General features: G+C 42.0%; 1 protein-coding gene across 2 annotated transcripts in view; it reads left to right on the top strand.

Moving 5' to 3' along the window:
* The window catches only part of PDE8B (phosphodiesterase 8B), a 120,724-nt gene that overhangs the window by 69,713 nt on the left and 28,236 nt on the right, over window positions 1-22,775 (top strand). For both annotated transcript variants that reach the window (XM_040340900.1, XM_040340909.1), the window contains 3 exons: window positions 671-716; window positions 5,279-5,414; window positions 20,301-20,499. In XM_040340900.1, the coding sequence (XP_040196834.1) occupies window positions 671-716; window positions 5,279-5,414; window positions 20,301-20,499 (381 nt within the window). The remainder of the gene's footprint in view (window positions 1-670; window positions 717-5,278; window positions 5,415-20,300; window positions 20,500-22,775) is intronic.

The following is a 22,775-nucleotide window of genomic DNA, read 5'->3' as shown; positions in this document are numbered from 1 at the left end:
CGATTTGTCTTGTTTACCATTATTGAAAGTGAAAGTAAAACCCCATTGACCACCAAGGAATTGCCTTTATTTGCAGGGATTTCCTCTCACTTCCTGTTTGTCTATTGGGCAGGAAGTAAAGGGAAATCTCCGCAATGGGCCCCAAATGGTGAAAAAAAAGTGACAGGGGTTATAACCCACCTTTGCTGTATACAAAATGGAAAAAAAAAGTTTTGCCGACCAGACATCCCCGGTTTCTGGGCACAGTCCCCGGATTGAGGACACTGTCCCTGAATCAAGTCTGTCCCCAGTTTTGTCCCCAGATGGTTTTGAACAGGGGCTGGGGCAATTTCATGGACAGTCAGTGCAGAATTAATTAAAAAAAGTTTTTGTAAATTTCAAGGTCCTGAAAAAGTAATTCGGGCTAAAAACATGTGATTCTGCCCCAAAGAATTGAGCTTCACATGACTGTCATCGACTGACAACGCTCAATAGGCCCATTGAGAATAATTGGATTGTTGTCACAAACAGTCAGGTTTAGATGGTGATATGGCGGTTTGTGCCCCTCCTGATCAGTCTCCTTCTGTAGATGTTCATCTTTGCCTCTAACGAATATATACTCACTTTATTAGTTCTGTTATATAACCATGCAGATCCTTTCTGTACTAATATATATATTTATTTGTTGCAGGATGGTTTGAGAAGACTTTCAGGAAATGAATATGTTTTCTCAAAAAGTAAGTTTTCATACAACATTTTGACTTTTGCAATGGTTGCGGTTGTGTCCTGAAATTAAGCTGGTCCTGAACTGATCGAAAATGTCCGAATTTCAATCAGTGTGTGTCCGTCTTTGCTTGACAAAAGTCAATAATCTTATTCTGTATTAGAAACATGTTGGAAAGTTTTCTTCAATCAGCGACTGCAGCCAATCACCTGCAACCCCTGATCTGGGGAAACAGACAGTCAGCTGAAAGCTTTTGGCAGCTGAGAATAGGTCTCATTGAGCCCCTGTTCACTTTGGGTCGATTTGACATGCGATTTGACATGTCAAATTGCATGTCAAATCGCTGTCTATAGCTAGCAACAGCACCATCCGAATGGGTGCGACACCGACTTTGCGGCGCAGCGCCCATTCCCAAAGTTTGTTCTTGCACTACTACTACGTTTGGCGACTTTTGGTGGCGATTTCAATAAACACCCGCACAGATGTCTCTAAAATTATTCCCAAACTCAGACTGAAATGCGGGTTTAACCACTTAAGCCCCGGACCTTTAGGCAGCTAAATGCCCAGGCCAGGTTTTGTGATTCGGCACTGCGTCGCTTTAACAGACAATTGCGTGGTCGTGCGACGTGGCTCCCAAACAAAATTGGCGTTGTTTTTTCCCAACAAATAGAGCTTTCTTTTGGTGGTATTTGATCACCTCTGTGGTTTTTATTTTTTGCGCTATAAACAAAAATAGAGCGACAATTTTGAAAAAAATTCAATATTTTTTACTTTTTGCTATAATAAATATCCCCCAAAAACATATATAAACATTTTTTTCCCTCAGTTTAGGGCGATACGTATTCTTCTACCTATTTTTGGTAAAAAAAATCGCAATTAGCGTTTATCGATTGGTTTGCGCAAAAATTATAGCGTTTACAAAATAGGGGATAGTTTTATTGCATTTTTCTTAAAAAAAAATTTTTTTACTACTAATGGCGGCGATCAGTGAATTTTTTTTCGTGACTGCGACATTATGGCGGACACTTCGGACAATTTTGACACATTTTTGGGACCATTGTCATTTTCACAGCAAAAAATGCATTTAAATTGCATTGTTTATTGTGAAAATGACAGTTGCAGTTTGGGAGTTAACCACAGGGGGCGCTGTAGGAGTTAGTGTTTACCTAGTGTGTGTTTACAACTGTAGGGGGGTGTGGCTGTAGGACTGACGTCATCGATCGAGTCTCCCTATAAAAGGGATGACTCGATTGATGCCGCCGCCACAGTGAAGCACGGGGAAGCCGTGTTTACATACGGCTCTCCCCGTTCTTCAGCTCCGGGGAGCGATCGCGACGGAGCGGCTAAAAACGAATAGCCAGGCCGTCGTCCGGGATCGCTCCCCGCGGGTATCCGACCGCCGCATGTAGCGGGGGGGCTGTCCCGATCGGACCCCCGACCCGCGGAAAGGCGGGGACGTACGTGTACGCCCATCTGCCTGTACGTGCCATTCTGTGGATGTACATATACATGCGGCGGTCGGGAAGTGGTTAAAATTGTGCAAATTCAGCTGAACTCGCACAACTTCAAACCAGCATTCAGTGTGAACGCAGGCTAAAAAAAAAAAAAAAAATACTGTATATACTTGAGTATAAGCCGAGTTTTTCAGCTGAAAATACCTCCCTCGGCTTATACTCGAGTCAGTGTACCTGAAATTATTGAGAGGCTATGGGCGTCCATTGTTTAAAAGTCACGGTCCCTTGCGTGATAGACGTTTCTCAGCAGACACAGTTCCGCATATCACAAACATTCTCTCATCCTCGGATGAGAGAACATCTGTGATAGGCGGAACTGTGTCTGCTGAGAAACGTCTATCACGGAAGGGACCAGGAGGAGACCGCAAGTTTTAAACAATGAATGTACAAAACAGATTATAGCGCACACATGCAAAAATGACATTTATCCTACAAGGCTAGTTAAAAACACCTGAACATATTCAAAAATACGGGGGTTTGGTCACACTATATGGTCATATAGTGCTAAGCCCACTTACTGCGACAAAGTACCCCGGATTGGTGGGTCCTAACCTGTTAATAGAATGAAAGAACCTAGTGTCTCAACCTTGGGAGATATACTCCTCTATATGGGAGAACTGAGGGGATTCCTCCTATGCACTGGTGGCCCCCCCAAGTATGTTTTTGTATGTTTTTAACACTGACTCGGGCACAGTGAGGCTGCAATGGGCACAGTGAGGATGGGTACAGTGAGGTTGGGCACAGTGAAGTTGCAATGGGCACAGTGAAGCTGCAAATGGGCATTGTTTACCCTCTTTTCCGCTTACAGTAGCTGCTGCATTCTCACCCTCGGCTTATACTTGAGTCAATAAGTTTTCCCATTTTTGTGGTAAAATTAGGTGCCTCGGCTTATACTCGGGTCGTCTTATACGCGAGTATATACGGTAGATGTATCCTGTACATTCTACTGTGCAGTATCGAAACTAAAGAGAACTGGGGTGGGACTTTACATGAGGTATGTGCGGCAACAGAAACACAGTCAATATAAAACACAATGGGGTAGATTAAGAGAGAAGATACGACGGCGTATCAGGAGATACGCCGTCGTATCTTTGAGTCCGGCCGGTCGTATCTATGCGCCTGATTCATAGAATCAGATACGCCTAGATTTGACTAAGATCCGACCGACCTAAGTCTCTTACGCCGTCGGATCTTAACTGCATATTTACGCTGGCCTCTAGGGGCGTGTACGCTGATTTACGCCTAGAATATGTAAATCGGCTAGATACGCAAATTCACGAACGTACGCCCGGCCGACGCAGTACATTTACGACGTTTACGTTAGGCTTTTCCCGGCTTATAGTTACTCCTGCTATATGAGGCGTATCCTATGTTAAGTATGGCCGTTGTTCCCGCATCAAATTTTAAAAAGTTACGTCGTTTGCGTAAGTCGTCCGTGAATGGGGCTGGACGTCGAAAGCATGACGATTTGCCAACGTCATTTGGAGCATGCGCACTGGGATTCAGTCGCGGCCGGCGCATACGCAGTTCGTTCGACGCGGGGACGCGCTTCATTTAAATGATACACGCCCCCTACCCGCCGAATTTGAATTCCGCCGGGTGATTTACGCTACGCCGCCTCAACTTTACAGGCAAGTGCTTTGTGAATAAAGCACTTGCCTGAAAAACTTGCCGCGGCGTAACGTAAATGACATACGTTACGCCAGCAGAAAGATCCGCTGATCTTTCTGAATCTACCCCAATGTTTATTGCTAAATAATAATTGCATAACATGTTAGGAAATTCATTCATACATTTGTGTCCATAATGAAAACATGTAACAAATATTGTATGTAGAAAACTGGCAACAGCAATAAATGATACATCGTATAATAAACATATGACCGTTGCATCAAGATAATACATTGTAGGGTAAATATATAACAACCATCCTAGCTGACACGGTCCATAAACTGTATAAAGATAAAATCTGTATATATAAAACTGGTCTAAACCATCCAATGAAGATATAAAATCGTGGATAAAAGTGGTGGAGGTTTCCTTTCACTTTTATCCATGATTTTTCGAAAGTCAGGCACCCTGGATAGATTACTTTTATACAATATTATTTTCTACTTTATATATTTGTGTTTTTTTTCACAGCTATTTAGTGCATTTGCCCCTGAAGGGTAGAACAAATTCATGAAACGCTTAGGGCCACCAAACAGCGCTATATTTTCATTGCATTGCATTGCAATTAAACCAGGTAGAGGAATATACTCAAAATGGCTTTGCTAGGTGTGGGAACTCATATTAAAGTGGATGTAAACCCGAACATTTTTATGTATTCTTTTTGATGTCACAATGTACAGTATAGTAGTTCCTATCATCTGTGCCCAGTCTTGCCACACAGAGTTAATCCAGCTCTGAGAAATCCTCTTTTATTGTTCAGTGAAATAAAACGGACTTACAGAGAAAAACCTTAGTCCGTTCCGCCCCCTTGCTGTGAATGACAGGTTATTCACATATCTCATGCACTAGCCTGGAGACGGGCATTATTTTTTAATTCCCACCCCCACTCCTTTTTTGAAGTCATGTGGTAACTTTTCTGGATTTTGACTGGATGTTAGTGATCATAGCATAATTTAGTGTAAGCAATACATAGGAAAAAATGCATGTTGACAAGTGGAGTGTAGTGGTGGGCGGGGAGTCTACTGACATCACGACTCCACCCACCGAGCTCCAGACAACAGCCCACCCACAGAATCTGCAGTTTTTCAGTTCTTATAACAGACAGAGGGGAGACATGTGACAGGTAAGGATACATGCAGGAGGCATCTATATCCTTATAGATCAGCACTATGGCAGTAGTTTAGAAAGGATGAGAGTGGGTTTATATCCACTTTAAGGATCGTCCCACTCGAGTTTGCAAACATTATAGGAAAATAGGTGTTTTAACTCTCCAGGTAAATAATGCATTTTGGGTGGATAGACCCTTAGATATTATATCGATCAAGTTTACCTCTTGCATGGTTTATGAATGAGCTACTAAGGACTAACAATGAATTACTAATTATTACAGATATGCAGCACAGCCATAGTCACCTATCAGTGCCAGTTACAATCAATGACGTTCCACCTCGTATAGCGCAGTTACTCGACAACGAGGATTCCTGGGACTTTAACATATTTGAACTAGAAGCTGTTACAACTAAAAGGTAAGTGCAGGGGTCAGTATCGCAAAGTGAAGCTGAACTTCTGGAAAACAACTAAATTCACAGATGAAATTCATATCTGGAGCTGTTTTATATGCCAAAGGATTTGTATTTCTGTCCATACAGTTCTGAGATTTACAGTCCTGTCTGGTGGGGCTAAAGACCTGTTTTTTTTCTTTGCTGCAGTTAAAGCGGGGGTTCACCCAAAAAAAAATTTTTTAACATTACATTCAGCCGAGTTGTTAGAATGACAATCGGCTGTTTTTTTTTAATCTCCTTGCCGTACATACAGTTTTATATATATATGTTCACCGCGGCTTCTGGGTATAATCTGCGGGACTGGGCGTTCCTAATTGATTGACAGGCTTCCGACCGGTGCATACAACGCGTCACGAGTTGCCGAAAGAAGCCGAACGTCGGTGCGCAGGCGCCGTATAGAGCTTCTTTCGGCAACTTGTGACGCGCTGTATGCGCCGGTCGGAAGCATGTCAATCAATTAGAAACGCCCAGTCCCGCAGATTATACCCGAAAGCCGCGCTGAACATATATATATATATATATATATATATATATATATATATATATATATGTAAAACGGTATGTATGGCAAGGAGATAAAAAAAACAGCCGATTGTCATTCTAACAACTCGGCTGAATGTAATGTTAAAAATTTTTTTTGGGTGAACCCCCGCTTCAAGTATCACTTACAGGTCTTGTCCCTCCCCCAGACCGCGACTGGACAGTGAAAGGGGAAGCAGCAGACCTATTGCTTTGTCAGTTTGCTCTTTCCTCCTCCTCTCAGCAAGATCCGTGTTCACACACAAGCACTGCATCACAACTGATTAGCTCCTTGTGCAGATTATCCATCTTCAAGTCTGAGCTCTGTTTTACAGGGACGGCAAGAGGCTGATAGCAAGTCAAATCCCAGTAGCTACAGTGTTTGCATTTGCTTAAAGCGGGAGTTCACCCTAAAAAAAAATTTTAAGATTAGATTCATGCTCATTTTGTCTAGGGGAATCGGCTATTTTTTTTTTAAAACTAAGCAGTACTTACCGTTTTAGAGATGCATCTTCTCCGCCGCTTCCGGGTGTGGGTCTTTGGGACTGGGCATTCCTTCTTGATTGACAGTCTTCCGACGGTCGCATCTATCGCGTCACAAGTAGCCGGAAGTTGCCGACCGTCGGTGCGGCTCTATACGGCGCCTGCGCACCGACGTTCGGCTACTTTCGGAAAATCGTGACGCGATAGATGCGACCGTCGGAAGCCTGTCGGAAGACTGTCAATCAAGAAAGAACGGCCAGACCCGCAGCCCATACCCGGGAAGCGGCGGAGAAGATGTATCTCTAAAACGGTAAGTACGGCTTTGATTTAAAAAAAACTACCCGATTCCCCTTGACGAAAAATGAGCATCAATCTAATCTTAAAAATTGTCATTTCCGGGTGAACCTCCACTTTAAAAGATTACAGTGCTGTATTAATTTGTCTTTTATATCTGCTGGGAGTTCAGCTTTAATAGTACCAAACATAAATTATGGAGGAAATTTGCACTAGGGTCTGTGTAGTGTCTCTTTTAATGAGATTAATAAGCTATTTCAGTGTGAGCAGTAAAAGCAAGGTTCAGTAATTCATTGCAAACAGATAATTTACTGTTAATGACATTTTGAAACAAATTATTAGTGGTTCTTCCAAGTTAATGTACCTTGTTCAGTACATCCCTTCCTTCCTACGGGACGCTTCAGCCCCCATTTGGCATCTGTGTGTAGTCAGCCTAAAGTGGGTGTGATATCAGAACCTCTGCAAAGGCATGTATGTTCAGTACGTTTATGTTGTCATAACCAGGGCTTTTTTTCAGGGGGAACTCAGTTCCACCACCTCTGGCCTTTGGTGCCTGCTCACCACAATCACTTGTGAACACAGAAGTCTGGTTTATGTGTTTACAAGTGACAGCTCTGCACTCTGTGTGTAACCCCCCTGAACTCTGCACTCTATATGTAATGCAATTCTGGTATTTAATGCCCCTTTAAGACCATTCTACTGTTTTTGAAATCTGAACGGGGTCGTGGTTGAGTTCCTGCACCTATTTTCTGAGAAAAAAAGCTCTGGTCATAACATAAATGAATGAATGAATGACTTGTATAGCGCAACGCATGCAAACTGAATCGCCTCTGGGCGCTTTTTCCAGCCAGTATCTGCTTGGCTGGGGTGGTCATTTTTACCCCGTAGGATCATGACATGCTAGGGACACACAGTCATACACACATATACATATATACTGGGCCAATTTGGACGAGATCCAATTTACCTACCAGCATGTCTTTGGAGTGTTGTTCAAAGAAGTTTTAATACATCTAATTCCACAAAGCACCAAAAAATACAAATCTAAATCAAGACCAACATTTTATAATTATATATCGTTACATAGTTGGTAAGACACCCGTCCATCCAGCTCATCCTGTGTGGGTGTATAATTATATATTTCCCATTTCCCATATCTCTGTATGTTGTGTTTGCTAAGATGCCCATCTAATAGGCATTTCACGCTGTCAAGCTGCGCTTTTGCTGCAGCGCAGGTGTGCCCATGTTTTTTGTGTAGGTAACCTGCAATTTCCCATAGACTGTTTAATGAGATTGTATGTTTTTTGGCGCGTTTTCTGAAAGCGCACTAAAGATGCAGCATACAGGACTTTTGGTGTGCTTTCAGAAAAGATACCATAAACGCATAATCTGATAGTATGTGGTAAACCATGGGTTAAAGCGGTTGTATACTCCGCTTGGACATTTTTACCTACAGGTAAGACTATAATAAGACTTACCTGTAGGTAAAGTGAATATCTCCTAATCCTACACGGTTTGGGAGATATTCACCCTGCATGCAGCCGCTGACGACAGCGGCACAAATGCGCAGTAAAGGTCTGGCGTATCTTGCCAGAACTTGTTCCAAAAGTTTTTGAAATTAACGACACTCCCCATTGACACCACCTACTGTGGAAAGGAGTGTCACATATGTAGCGCCCATGTACCTTGTAGTACTGGCACTAGTCAAATTTAAGTATAGATCAGAGTGTAGTTAGACTCTGATCCTGATTGTTAGTGGCAAATTGCGGTCTCTGTCTCAGCTTGGCTGTGCTGTGAGCCCATTCTGCTGTGCAGGTGGCAGCAGTGCAGCCGAGGTTTGGGTGCTCTTCCCAGCAGCCAATGTTGAGAAAAAAGAAAATAATTGCGCTAAACCCAAATACACACTTGTATTAAGCAAGTGTATGTGAAGACCATTGTATCTAAATGAATGATCCAATGGAATCAGGAAGTCAGGGTTTCCTACCCTGCTGATATTGATATATGTAAACCCAGTGATCAACAACATAAACAGTGATAAACCATAACTTCAGATAATTGAATAAACAGTAACAATATTAGTGTTTAAAAAGTCCATAAAGTCCAAGACTAATTTTAAATTAGATAGTAAGTCCATATAATGAATAAAAACACCCGTGAAGATTCCAGAAATATTGCAATTAATACACCAGACGTGAATCCTCCACCGATCATGCAGCTGCTTACCAGATATCTGGGTCCTGCCGGACCACTATCCACATATCTCTCAACCAGAGATTTTGTAAGGCAGTAGTAACTCCTTCAATGCACTAAACCACTCCGTGCTCAACGAGGGATATAGAAGACAACAAGACAGAGCTCCACATAGCATAAATCCGGGTAATTTATTTTTAAAAAAACAGTAGTAAGCATATGTACATACAACTCACATTTGGGTTGAATAAACCAGCATTTGGCCTGTAACGCCGGCCGGACGTGTCCAGGAACAAAAAGAGGCCACTCGTTTTGGAGGAATGAAGGGGATGGCGTCCACACGTCACTCAATCCACCCGACGCGTTTCGTGACAAGATCACTTCGTCTCGGGGTACGAGTGGCGTGGGACGCCACCCCTTTATATAGAAATACAAATACAATTCATTGATGAAGCAAATTCACTAACCAAGCCTCGTTCCGGGATTCCCCCATGCGCCGGAAGTGTATTGATCCACATCCGGGTCACAAGTCGTAACACCGCCCAAATGGGCGGACACCTGCGGGACATGTAGAATCCACTACGGCGAGGCGTGGCAGGAACATCTGAGAGGCGGGACCGCAAAGTCACTGCTCCGGATCTAGCAACACAGCTCAGCGCGTCGGATGGTGGGATATTGAGTATTGCACACGATCGTACTATATGCGCCATTAAACAACATCCAAACCACCACCCGGCCCGGGAACTGCATATGCCTATATACATTACATAAAAATTTAAACCATTAAAATTAATAAAACATTTAAAAATAAACATTGGATGCTGGGCTGCATCATAACGTTGTGAACCAAGCCTCATTATGGATTTGCCGCGCATGCGCCCATCTAAGTGGTTGCGCTCCACAGAGCGGCCCACCGCGATGACCCTGCACATCCAGGCACCTCCGCTCCCTCTAAGACAACAGCAGAATAACCTCACCACGTGAGGTATATAGCTGTTGGCAATTGGATCTGGCCATACTGGACATGTTCTTGACCCATCGGTGCATATCTTACAACCAAAGGAGTGTGACCCCTATCTAAATGACACACTATGAAAAAAACTTAGTTCAATATTACTAAATCCATATGGACATAAATTTTATAGAAAAGTATTCCTTATTCATAATGGTGTCTTAGTGTTGTGTGAGTGACCACACTAATTAAATGTAAAAATTAAAAGTTAGAAAAAAGTAATTATATAAAAAATTGATCGAATCTATTATGTGTAACCACACTAAACCAAAAGGTTATAAATACATATGTACAAAAAGTGAATCTTATTTTATTATATTATGTGAGCGTCATAAATTGATTCCCAATATTTAGTTGGGTTTCAGTGCGTGCACATTTCACTCCCGGTGAAGGGTGTTTTAGATAATAAAACTAATATTTAAATATATTAATTATATAAATTAAGAGTGAACAATTCATAATCAATATGGATATTGCACCAATGTTTTCAAATCCATGTCCAGCAGCACATCCATACTTCTATCGTTAGTATAGGCAATCTAGTTGTCTTCAGAGAGAGAACTAAAAATGTATAAAATATATCATAAACTAAAATCAGGCATTATTTATAAAAGCATTGATGTCGGTGTCCACATTGAGGCCATAGGGGAGATATGTCCTCAACCTGTGGATCCATGCCATTTCTGTTTTAGAGATTTCTCTAATTAGAGAGCTTCCCCTCCAGTTGGGCTTATATTTGTCAATGCCCACAAACAAAGTTCCTTCTGGGTTTCTATGATGAACTGAGTCATAATGTCTCGAGACCGAATGGTTTGGAAAGCCACTTCTTATTTTGGCTATATGCTCATTCAGTCTAATTTTAAGTTCTCTTTTAGTCCTCCCCACGTACTGAAGTCCACATGGACACTGAAGCAGATAAATCACCCCTTTACTAGAGCAAGTGATAAATGGTTTTACTTCATGGGTTCGTCCAGTGCTGGTGGAGGAAAATTGAGAAATCTTACGATCTTGGCATTTGTTTAGGGAACACACTTGGCAATTTTTACACCTGTGATAACCTGTGAGATTTTGCCAAAAAACTCGTGTTTCCTTGGGGGGATCCTGTACACTTGGGGCCACACTGGCCCCCAAGGAAGAGGCTCCTCGGAATATCACGGATGGTCTCACTGGCAACACAGGTGCAAGCACAAGATCGCTTTGTAATATATGCCAATGTTTCCTAATCAAATGCTTAACATTTCGATGTTGTACTGAGAAGGTGGTTATGAATGGTAGAGAAAAGGTGTTATTCACTTGTTTAGTTTGAGTCTTTAGCAAGGATTCCCTATTCATATCACGGGCAGATTGTACTGCCTCATCCAATACAAGTGGATCATATCCCTTCTCAAGGAACTTTTTTGATAGAACAGCAGCCTGAGTATCAAAAACTTCAACGTCTGTACAGTTGCGTCTGATCCTGGTATACTGTCCTTGGGGGACTGCCTTCAACCATGGACCATAATGGCAACTGTCCAGGGGTATGAACGAGTTCCTATCAGTTGGTTTAAAAAAAGTACTGGTAACGAACTTATCTCCTATTATGCCAATATTCAGATCCAGAAAATTAACCAGACTCTGGCTTGCAGAAAAAGTAAATCTGATGCCTCTGGTGTTATTGTTGAGGGAATTCATAAACAGATCTAAGTCATCTCTCTCTCCATCCCATAGGAGGAGGACGTCGTCGATGTACCTAACCCAAAGTATGACCTCAGGCCTTCGGCAATCATCGACGACGTCCTCCTCCCACTTGGCCATGAAGAGATTTGCCAAACTGGGGGCGTATTTGGCCCCCATGGCCACTCCTCGATCCTGGCGAAAGAAACAGTTATCGAACCAGAAATAGTTGTGACTCGCTGCAAATTGAAGCAGGGTCATGATGAACTCAATCTGGTCTGAGACCAGAGTTGAGTCTCTGGTCAAATAAAATCTCACAGCCTCGAGGCCCAGATCGTGGGGAATTATGGTGTAGAGGGATGTCACATCTGCTGTGACCATCCATACACCTTCCCTAGGGGATAATCCTGACAGCAGGTTGATCACCTGTTTTGTATCTCCAATGAAAGATGGTATATTGCGCACCAATGGCTGCAAATAAAAATCAATGTACTTGCCCACCCGGGACGTGATGGAATCAATCCCACTAACAATGGGACGTCCCGGGGGGCAAGTTTGATTCTTATGGATTTTCGGGAGATAGTATATTACCGGTGTGCGAGGAGCCACCGGCACTAGGAACAGACTCTCCTTTCTGTTCAAAATCCCTTTCTGGAGGCCCTGATCTACTATGACCTCCAGATCGCGTTTGTACTTAATGACTGGGTCACGGTTTAAAGGGGTATAGGTGGCATCATCGTCCACGATGCGATGCATCTCTGCATCATAATCGCATCTATCTAGGACGACGATGCCACCTCCCTTGTCCGCCGGTCTAATGACAAGTGATTTGTTGGAACACAATGAGTCTAGTCCTGTCTCAAGAGATTTATTGAGTCTGGCCTTCCTAATCTTCATCTTATCCAAATCCTTAAGTACAACATCCCTAAAAACCCTAATGCTAGCAGGTAGGGTTCCGGGATTGAACAAAGAGGCATTGGACAGATTAGAATGCCTATATTCTGAAGTGCACTGAGGCCCTTCTTCAATAGGATTCGTTAAGAAGTGTCTTTTAATGCTCAATTTTCTAGAGAACTTGTGAACATCCATAAAGGTTTGAAATTTGCTCAGATTTCTCGGAGGTGCAAACTTCAAACCCCTGTCCAACAAAGCTTTTTCAGAGTCTGTGAGTGTTTGTTGGCTTAAGTTGTAGATACCTACACCTACACTCTTTTTCTCTTTGGATGCTTGGGCTCTCCTCCCCCCTCTGGTCCCTCTCTTGGTTCTGTAGGCCATGCTGGGCCGTGATGGCTCCTGGGAAAACCCCAATTGTATGGAGAACGGGATGGAGGAGGTCCTTGCATATTTTCTGGTCTAAAGTTCCCATAACCCCTATCAGGTGGTCCAAAACCAGGTGGGGGAAAGAATCTTTCCCAGTTACTATATGCAGCCTCCCTAGGTCCAGGCCCATAAGGCCCCATTGGGTCTGATAGAGGGAAGAAACGATTCTGAGTTGGAATATTGAAGTCATAGGTGCCATCTCTCCTGTTTTGGGGGTTAAAATCCCTTTGGATAGAGTTTCTAAACATGTTTGTCTGATCTCGACCTACTGGAGAGTCAGTCCTATAGTGTTGAAATTGAGACTCTGATCTGTGACTTCTTAATTTCTGTCGACCTCTAATGGGGGTGTGGGGCTGGGCCGTGTCTTTTTTGGCATTTTTAACCTTAACTCTAGGTTTTTGAGCTTGAGCAGCTGCAGAAGTACTAGGTTGGTCCCCTTTATTAGATGAAGCCAGTGTGCGCTGTGAGGGCACTGGGGGGGCACCAGAGATTTGTGGAGTTGTGTCCATTGTCTCTCTATCCTCTGCTTCTGAAGCGATTTTTTTCTGCCATTTAAATACCAACTTTGACTTATAGTCCTCTAAGTCGCGGTTGTATTTCTTTTTCTTCTTGACTTTTTGGTCTTTGTCCTCTTTTTCTAGATTTTTTTGGAGGTTGGCTGAGTAATCCTGATATTCCTCCTCCTTCTTATGAGGAATCAATGATTCCTTTACCATTTTAATCTCAGAGTCTAACTTGATCAGTTTGTCTTTCTTCCTCTCCGCTAGAAAGCGCAAGAAGGAAGTGCCAGCATCATTGAAATATTTGGCCCAACCGATCAAGTCAGACTCATCTGTTTGAGGACTAACCTCCCACCTTAGGCTCCTAGGAACCATCCCATTTTTGACGTAAGTCTCCAAAAAAACCACGTCCCACTGGGTATGAATTTCTGCTGTCATGAGATTTTTCAATCTCATGAAGAGCCCACTTACTTCAGAAGTGGTGGGTATTGGGGTGGAATCAAACACCCCCGCAATATTGACTATTCTATTTGATCGAAAGTCAAAAATATCCATAGTGACCCTATACGAATCACCAAACAAAGCTGCAATTGAAGGTATATACAGATAATATAGAAAAATAGTTGGAAACAACTGCGCTAAGATGAGCGATCGGGATTAATAAGCAGCAATTAGGTTGTGTATAAACAAAATTAACAAATGAAAAAAGAAAATAATTGCGCTAAACCCAAATACACACTTGTATTAAGCAAGTGTATGTGAAGACCATTGTATCTAAATGAATGATCCAATGGAATCAGGAAGTCAGGGTTTCCTACCCTGCTGATATTGATATATGTAAACCCAGTGATCAACAACATAAACAGTGATAAACCATAACTTCAGATAATTGAATAAACAGTAACAATATTAGTGTTTAAAAAGTCCATAAAGTCCAAGACTAATTTTAAATTAGATAGTAAGTCCATATAATGAATAAAAACACCCGTGAAGATTCCAGAAATATTGCAATTAATACACCAGACGTGAATCCTCCACCGATCATGCAGCTGCTTACCAGATATCTGGGTCCTGCCGGACCACTATCCACATATCTCTCAACCAGAGATTTTGTAAGGCAGTAGTAACTCCTTCAATGCACTAAACCACTCCGTGCTCAACGAGGGATATAGAAGACAACAAGACAGAGCTCCACATAGCATAAATCCGGGTAATTTATTTTTAAAAAAACAGTAGTAAGCATATGTACATACAACTCACATTTGGGTTGAATAAACCAGCATTTGGCCTGTAACGCCGGCCGGACGTGTCCAGGAACAAAAAGAGGCCACTCGTTTTGGAGGAATGAAGGGGATGGCGTCCACACGTCACTCAATCCACCCGACGCGTTTCGTGACAAGATCACTTCGTCTCGGGGTACGAGTGGCGTGGGACGCCACCCCTTTATATAGAAATACAAATACAATTCATTGATGAAGCAAATTCACTAACCAAGCCTCGTTCCGGGATTCCCCCATGCGCCGGAAGTGTATTGATCCACATCCGGGTCACAAGTCGTAACACCGCCCAAATGGGCGGACACCTGCGGGACATGTAGAATCCACTACGGCGAGGCGTGGCAGGAACATCTGAGAGGCGGGACCGCAAAGTCACTGCTCCGGATCTAGCAACACAGCTCAGCGCGTCGGATGGTGGGATATTGAGTATTGCACACGATCGTACTATATGCGCCATTAAACAACATCCAAACCACCACCCGGCCCGGGAACTGCATATGCCTATATACATTACATAAAAATTTAAACCATTAAAATTAATAAAACATTTAAAAATAAACATTGGATGCTGGGCTGCATCATAACGTTGTGAACCAAGCCTCATTATGGATTTGCCGCGCATGCGCCCATCTAAGTGGTTGCGCTCCACAGAGCGGCCCACCGCGATGACCCTGCACATCCAGGCACCTCCGCTCCCTCTAAGACAACAGCAGAATAACCTCACCACGTGAGGTATATAGCTGTTGGCAATTGGATCTGGCCATACTGGACATGTTCTTGACCCATCGGTGCATATCTTACAACCAAAGGAGTGTGACCCCTATCTAAATGACACACTATGAAAAAAACTTAGTTCAATATTACTAAATCCATATGGACATAAATTTTATAGAAAAGTATTCCTTATTCATAATGGTGTCTTAGTGTTGTGTGAGTGACCACACTAATTAAATGTAAAAATTAAAAGTTAGAAAAAAGTAATTATATAAAAAATTGATCGAATCTATTATGTGTAACCACACTAAACCAAAAGGTTATAAATACATATGTACAAAAAGTGAATCTTATTTTATTATATTATGTGAGCGTCATAAATTGATTCCCAATATTTAGTTGGGTTTCAGTGCGTGCACATTTCACTCCCGGTGAAGGGTGTTTTAGATAATAAAACTAATATTTAAATATATTAATTATATAAATTAAGAGTGAACAATTCATAATCAATATGGATATTGCACCAATGTTTTCAAATCCATGTCCAGCAGCACATCCATACTTCTATCGTTAGTATAGGCAATCTAGTTGTCTTCAGAGAGAGAACTAAAAATGTATAAAATATATCATAAACTAAAATCAGGCATTATTTATACAAGCATTGATGTCGGTGTCCACATTGAGGCCATAGGGGAGATATGTCCTCAACCTGTGGATCCATGCCATTTCTGTTTTAGAGATTTCTCTAATTAGAGAGCTTCCCCTCCAGTTGGGCTTATATTTGTCAATGCCCACAAACAAAGTTCCTTCTGGGTTTCTATGATGAACTGAGTCATAATGTCTCGAGACCGAATGGTTTGGAAAGCCACTTCTTATTTTGGCTATATGCTCATTCAGTCTAATTTTAAGTTCTCTTTTAGTCCTCCCCACGTACTGAAGTCCACATGGACACTGAAGCAGATAAATCACCCCTTTACTAGAGCAAGTGATAAATGGTTTTACTTCATGGGTTCGTCCAGTGCTGGTGGAGGAAAATTGAGAAATCTTACGATCTTGGCATTTGTTTAGGGAACACACTTGGCATATATTACAAAGCGATCTTGTGCTTGCACCTGTGTTGCCAGTGAGACCATCCGTGATATTCCGAGGAGCCTCTTCCTTGGGGGCCAGTGTGGCCCCAAGTGTACAGGATCCCCCCAAGGAAACACGAGTTTTTTGGCAAAATCTCACAGGTTATCACAGGTGTAAAAATTGCCAAGTGTGTTCCCTAAACAAATGCCAAGATCGTAAGATTTCTCAATTTTCCTCCACCAGCACTGGACGAACCCATGAAGTAAAACCATTTATCACTTGCTCTAGTAAAGGGGTGATTTATCTGCTTCAGTGTCCATGTGGACTTCAGTACGTGGGGAGGACTAAAAGAGAACTTAAAATTAGACTGAATGAGCATATAGCCAAAATAAGAAGTGGCTTTCCAAACCATTCGGTCTCGAGACATTATGACTCAGTTCATCATAGAAACCCAGAAGGAACTTTGTTTGTGGGCATTGACAAATATAAGCCCAACTGGAGGGGAAGCTCTCTAATTAGAGAAATCTCTAAAACAGAAATGGCATGGATCCACAGGTTGAGGACATATCTCCCCTATGGCCTCAATGTGGACACCGACATCAATGCTTTTATAAATAATGCCTGATTTTAGTTTATGATATATTTTATACATTTTTAGTTCTCTCTCTGAAGACAACTAGATTGCCTATACTAACGATAGAAGTATGGATGTGCTGCTGGACATGGATTTGAAAACATTGGTGCAATATCCATATTGATTATGAATTGTTCACTCTTAATTTATATAATTAATATATTTAAATATTAGTTTTATTATCTAAAACACCCTTCACCGGGAGTGAAATGTGCACGCACTGAAACCCAACTAAATATTGGGAATCAATTTATGACGCTCACATAATATAATAAAATAAGATTCACTTTTTGTACATATGTATTTATAACCTTTTGGTTTAGTGTGGTTACACATAATAGATTCGATCAATTTTTTATATAATTACTTTTTTCTAACTTTTAATTTTTACATTTAATTAGTGTGGTCACTCACACAACACTAAGACACCATTATGAATAAGGAATACTTTTCTATAAAATTTATGTCCATATGGATTTAGTAATATTGAACTAAGTTTTTTTCATAGTGTGTCATTTAGATAGGGGTCACACTCCTTTGGTTGTAAGATATGCACCGATGGGTCAAGAACATGTCCAGTATGGCCAGATCCAATTGCCAACAGCTATATACCTCACGTGGTGAGGTTATTCTGCTGTTGTCTTAGAGGGAGCGGAGGTGCCTGGATGTGCAGGGTCATCGCGGTGGGCCGCTCTGTGGAGCGCAACCACTTAGATGGGCGCATGCGCGGCAAATCCATAATGAGGCTTGGTTCACAACGTTATGATGCAGCCCAGCATCCAATGTTTATTTTTAAATGTTTTATTAATTTTAATGGTTTAAATTTTTATGTAATGTATATAGGCATATGCAGTTCCCGGGCCGGGTGGTGGTTTGGATGTTGTTTAATGGCGCATATAGTACGATCGTGTGCAATACTCAATATCCCACCATCCGACGCGCTGAGCTGTGTTGCTAGATCCGGAGCAGTGACTTTGCGGTCCCGCCTCTCAGATGTTCCTGCCACGCCTCGCCGTAGTGGATTCTACATGTCCCGCAGGTGTCCGCCCATTTGGGCGGTGTTACGACTTGTGACCCGGATGTGGATCAATACACTTCCGGCGCATGGGGGAATCCCGGAACGAGGCTTGGTTAGTGAATTTGCTTCATCAATGAATTGTATTTGTATTTCTATATAAAGGGGTGGCGTCCCACGCCACTCGTACCCCGAGACGAAGTGATCTTGTCACGAAACGCGTCGGGTGGATTGAGTGACGTGTGGACGCCATCCCCTTCATTCCTCCAAAACGAGTGGCCTCTTTTTGTTCCTGGACACGTCCGGCCGGCGTTACAGGCCAAATGCTGGTTTATTCAACCCAAATGTGAGTTGTATGTACATATGCTTACTACTGTTTTTTTAAAAATAAATTACCCGGATTTATGCTATGTGGAGCTCTGTCTTGTTGTCTTCTATATCCCTCGTTGAGCACGGAGTGGTTTAGTGCATTGAAGGAGTTACTACTGCCTTACAAAATCTCTGGTTGAGAGATATGTGGATAGTGGTCCGGCAGGACCCAGATATCTGGTAAGCAGCTGCATGATCGGTGGAGGATTCACGTCTGGTGTATTAATTGCAATATTTCTGGAATCTTCACGGGTGTTTTTATTCATTATATGGACTTACTATCTAATTTAAAATTAGTCTTGGACTTTATGGACTTTTTAAACACTAATATTGTTACTGTTTATTCAATTATCTGAAGTTATGGTTTATCACTGTTTATGTTGTTGATCACTGGGTTTACATATATCAATATCAGCAGGGTAGGAAACCCTGACTTCCTGATTCCATTGGATCATTCATTTAGATACAATGGTCTTCACATACACTTGCTTAATACAAGTGTGTATTTGGGTTTAGCGCAATTATTTTCTTTTTTCATTTGTTAATTTTGTTTATACACAACCTAATTGCTGCTTATTAATCCCGATCGCTCATCTTAGCGCAGTTGTTTCCAACTATTTAGCCAATGTTGAGAGTTTGTCCTCGCTGTGCATGCTGGAGAGGGGTATTTGTGGGACGGACACCATTGTTCTGGGTCTTTCTTCGTCCAGTGTGGCACCCACCTTTAGGGTGACCACATCACGGCGCCCCGGCGCTATGGCCTACCTGGCCAGAGCGTGCGTGCTACGCAGTGTTCCTGGTTCCGGGACCATGTTGGTCCAGGGCATCTGAACCAGCAATGAGGATCCAGTGAGTGGCTGGGTTCCCCCTTTTAAATATCCCAAGCTGTGTGCTGTTCGGTGGGGAGTCGGTCTGAGGAGCGCCATTGAGAGGCTGGCGGTCCAATAGGGCTTGGACGAAACCACCTGGGATCACAGGTAGCTGGACACTGCGGGACTAATCACCTGTCAGTCGGTACCTGGGCGACAAGTTTCAAGGAGATCCAGACGTAACCCAGAGGGGACCTGTGGCAGAGGTATCTTCTGAGGCTCTTTGAGAGGGGTCTGTGGCAGAGACTTTCTCCCAAGTTCAAGTTCACCAAGGAGGGTCTGTGGCAGAGACTTATTCCTATAATTGTCAGAGTGATACTTCGGCTGCCAGGTCAGTGAGAGAGGCCTGTCCGGGTGCACTGAACCCACTCTGGCGGGAGTGGTGAAGAAAAGTGTTACGTTTGGGAGCAGGACTGTTTCCTATCATTACGCCTGAATCTGCTGTCCTTCCTCCTTTCAACTTTACTTTCCTCACTGCAAGTTTATTGTTTTTACCCGGCTGGGTAATAAAGAGCACAGCAAAAGAGCACCTGTCGTGGACATTCCTTTACTTCTGTTTATGCACATACGCATCACTCACCCTAGAAAATTCGAAGGAGCCACGAGGTAACACGCCGCCCAAAAATCCAGCAGCTCCATTGGGGGTAATGCTACACATACTTACTGCTCTAACAGTAAGGAACCCTTTACACAGTTTAAGGTTAAAGGTTACGTTTATGAGCTTTGGCATTCTCTTAAAAAAATATAAAAGTCTAAAATGTGTTTTTAGTGTTTCCGTACTGTATATTAAACCCTCATTGTAAAACAAAATACAGGTACTTATAAATTATATGGCTTTTGAACGATTGGAATCCTTAAACTGTATTCAGGTTTGAAAAATTGTAATACATGGCCAAGAGCTTTAATCATATTTTTGCTTGTTTTTTGTAGGCCATTAGTTTACCTTGGAGTTAAAATATTTACCTGCTTTGGAGTAGGTGAGTTTCTGAATTGTTCGGAAAGTACTGTCCGTTCCTGGCTGCAAGTGATTGAAGCCAACTACCATGCGTCTAATTCCTACCACAACTCCACGCATGCTGCTGATGTCCTGCACGCCACGGCCTTCTTTTTGCAAAAGGAGAGTGTAAAGGTACGTCCATTTTCAGCATCAGATACGGGTATGTTAAAGAGAAACTGAACTCTGGAAACTGGGCCCAAAAAGGGCAGTCAGAGGGCAAAGAACTTGACACCAGTGGCATCCCTGCAGCTGATCTTTTTTTCATGGCCAAACAATTCTGCCTTGTTCTGAGCTGTGTCCTTGTGGAGGCGGCCATCTTGGTAGAGGCAGGACTTTGCTTCTCATGTCAGAACCTCCAGCAAGGAGGATTCCGTGGGCCTCTTCTATGAACTTTGATCTTTAGTTATTTCCAGAGATTTTTTATTGGATTCAAGTCAAAACCTCACACTGAAGGAGGTTTTGAAATATGTTATCTTTACTAGATCTATGTACTATTTATCACTCTTGGCATTTGAAATAAAAGGCCATTCCTAAAAATGTATACAAGTTAAGCAATTCCCTTAAAATATTTGTATTATAGTGTTAATTTCATAACTTTACCTTTCTTTTACATTTAAATCACTAAAACAATTGATGCAGCCCTTCATCAATCTGTGATACCTTGTACATCAAATGTAATAAATGTGCATTCTGACAATCATTTATGTGTAAAAATGGACAATATCCAACAATATGTATATCAATGTTGAAAAAAAAAAAAAAAATGAAACAGTCTTAGTGCTTGTCTCTTTAAGGCTCGCTTCTCAGCTTTCCTTGAGTCCACTTATCATCAATAATGATAAACCTTCACTCTGCAATGTGTGATCCTTTATCTACCGTAATAACAGTGTCCGTTTTTAGCAACTCCACCGTGCTCTCCTATCCTAAGTTTTACGTGCCACCTTCACCGGGTGTGCCCTCACCTTATTTTTATATATATTTCATCAATCCCATATAGTTTATACAGGGCTTTTTTTCAGGGGGAACTTGGGGGAACTCAGTTCCACCACCTCTGGCTCAGACCCTTTGATGCCTGCTCACCACAATCACTTGTAAACACAGAAGTCTGGTTTCTGTGTTTACAAGTGACAGCTCTGCACTCTGTATGTAAACCCCTGAATTCTGCACTATGTATGGGATGCAATCTTGGTATTTAATGCCCCTTTAAGACCCTTCTACTGTTTGTGAAATATGAACGGGGTCGTGGTTGAGTTCCTGCACCTATTTTCTGAGAAAAAAAGCACTGAGTTTATATAACTTTGTGTTTCTCCTTAGTGACAATCCTCTTGTTATTTAGCAGCCTCCAGTCTCCAGCAATACTCCACTCAATAGCATGCAAAAGGATGAACAATCATGCTTTATCCTTTTTAAAAAAGCTTTAATAACATACTTGTAAACTTATACACTCATACTTGAACAATAAATATTATGCCTTTAGTATATCCTCTGTTATCGTGTGTCTCACAGATCCACTGGCTGCCAGTTCTGCAGTCCTGACAGCTTTACACTCGTCAGTGTTTTCTGTGTATTCACAGCTTCAGTGTCAGCCTTTCAGATCCTTCCCCTACATGTTTCGTCACACCCCGTGACTTCCTCAGCGGTATATTCAACACTGATATATATATATATATATATATATATATATATATATATATATACATACTGTTTGGGTATTGGCAATTTTTGCACATAGTATATGGTTGTCTAAATGCACATTTATTACATTTGATGCACAAGGTATCACATATTGAAGAAGCGCTGCACCAATTGTTTTAGTGATTTAATTGCACATTTTAAAAGGGAGTGTGTTTGGTGTTGGCAACTTTTAACATAAAGCTGCTCACAAGAGTGTTATACGATACACTATTTTAATCTTTCTTTAAAGCCCCTTTTCACACTGCCGAGATTTCTCATTCATCTTGAGAGTTCAATGTCGCATGACAAGTCACGTCCTATTAATGGCAATGGAACTGTTCTAATCGGTGCGACTTAAGTGGCTTCGACTTAGAAAAAGGTTCCTGCATTACTTGGTGCTACTTCAACATGACTTGCATTGACTTCTGGTAAAGTCGCACAGGGATTTTGGATTCAAAGTCACGACTTTGAAGCAACGGCAGTGTGAACAATGGGCCCACTGTCTATTACCAAGTAAATGACATGTAGATAGCTCAGAATTACTTAAAGGGTTAGTTAATATTTGTCATTCCCATGTTGATATTTAAAAAAAAATATCCATATGCATTGCAGGTTTGTCTCTATATTAAAAACGACTTTTACTTTTGACGTTGCTTTTACTGTGGGCTGCATCCTGCCTATGTGACAGGATATCTGACTGTTGGATGTGGGGCCCCAACACTTCATGTACAAGC

This window comes from Rana temporaria, chromosome 1 (genome assembly GCF_905171775.1).
Source record: "Rana temporaria chromosome 1, aRanTem1.1, whole genome shotgun sequence".
Taxonomy (NCBI): domain Eukaryota; kingdom Metazoa; phylum Chordata; class Amphibia; order Anura; family Ranidae; genus Rana; species Rana temporaria.
Note: the sequence above shows the minus strand (reverse complement) of the source record. Positions and strands in the feature narration are given on the sequence as shown.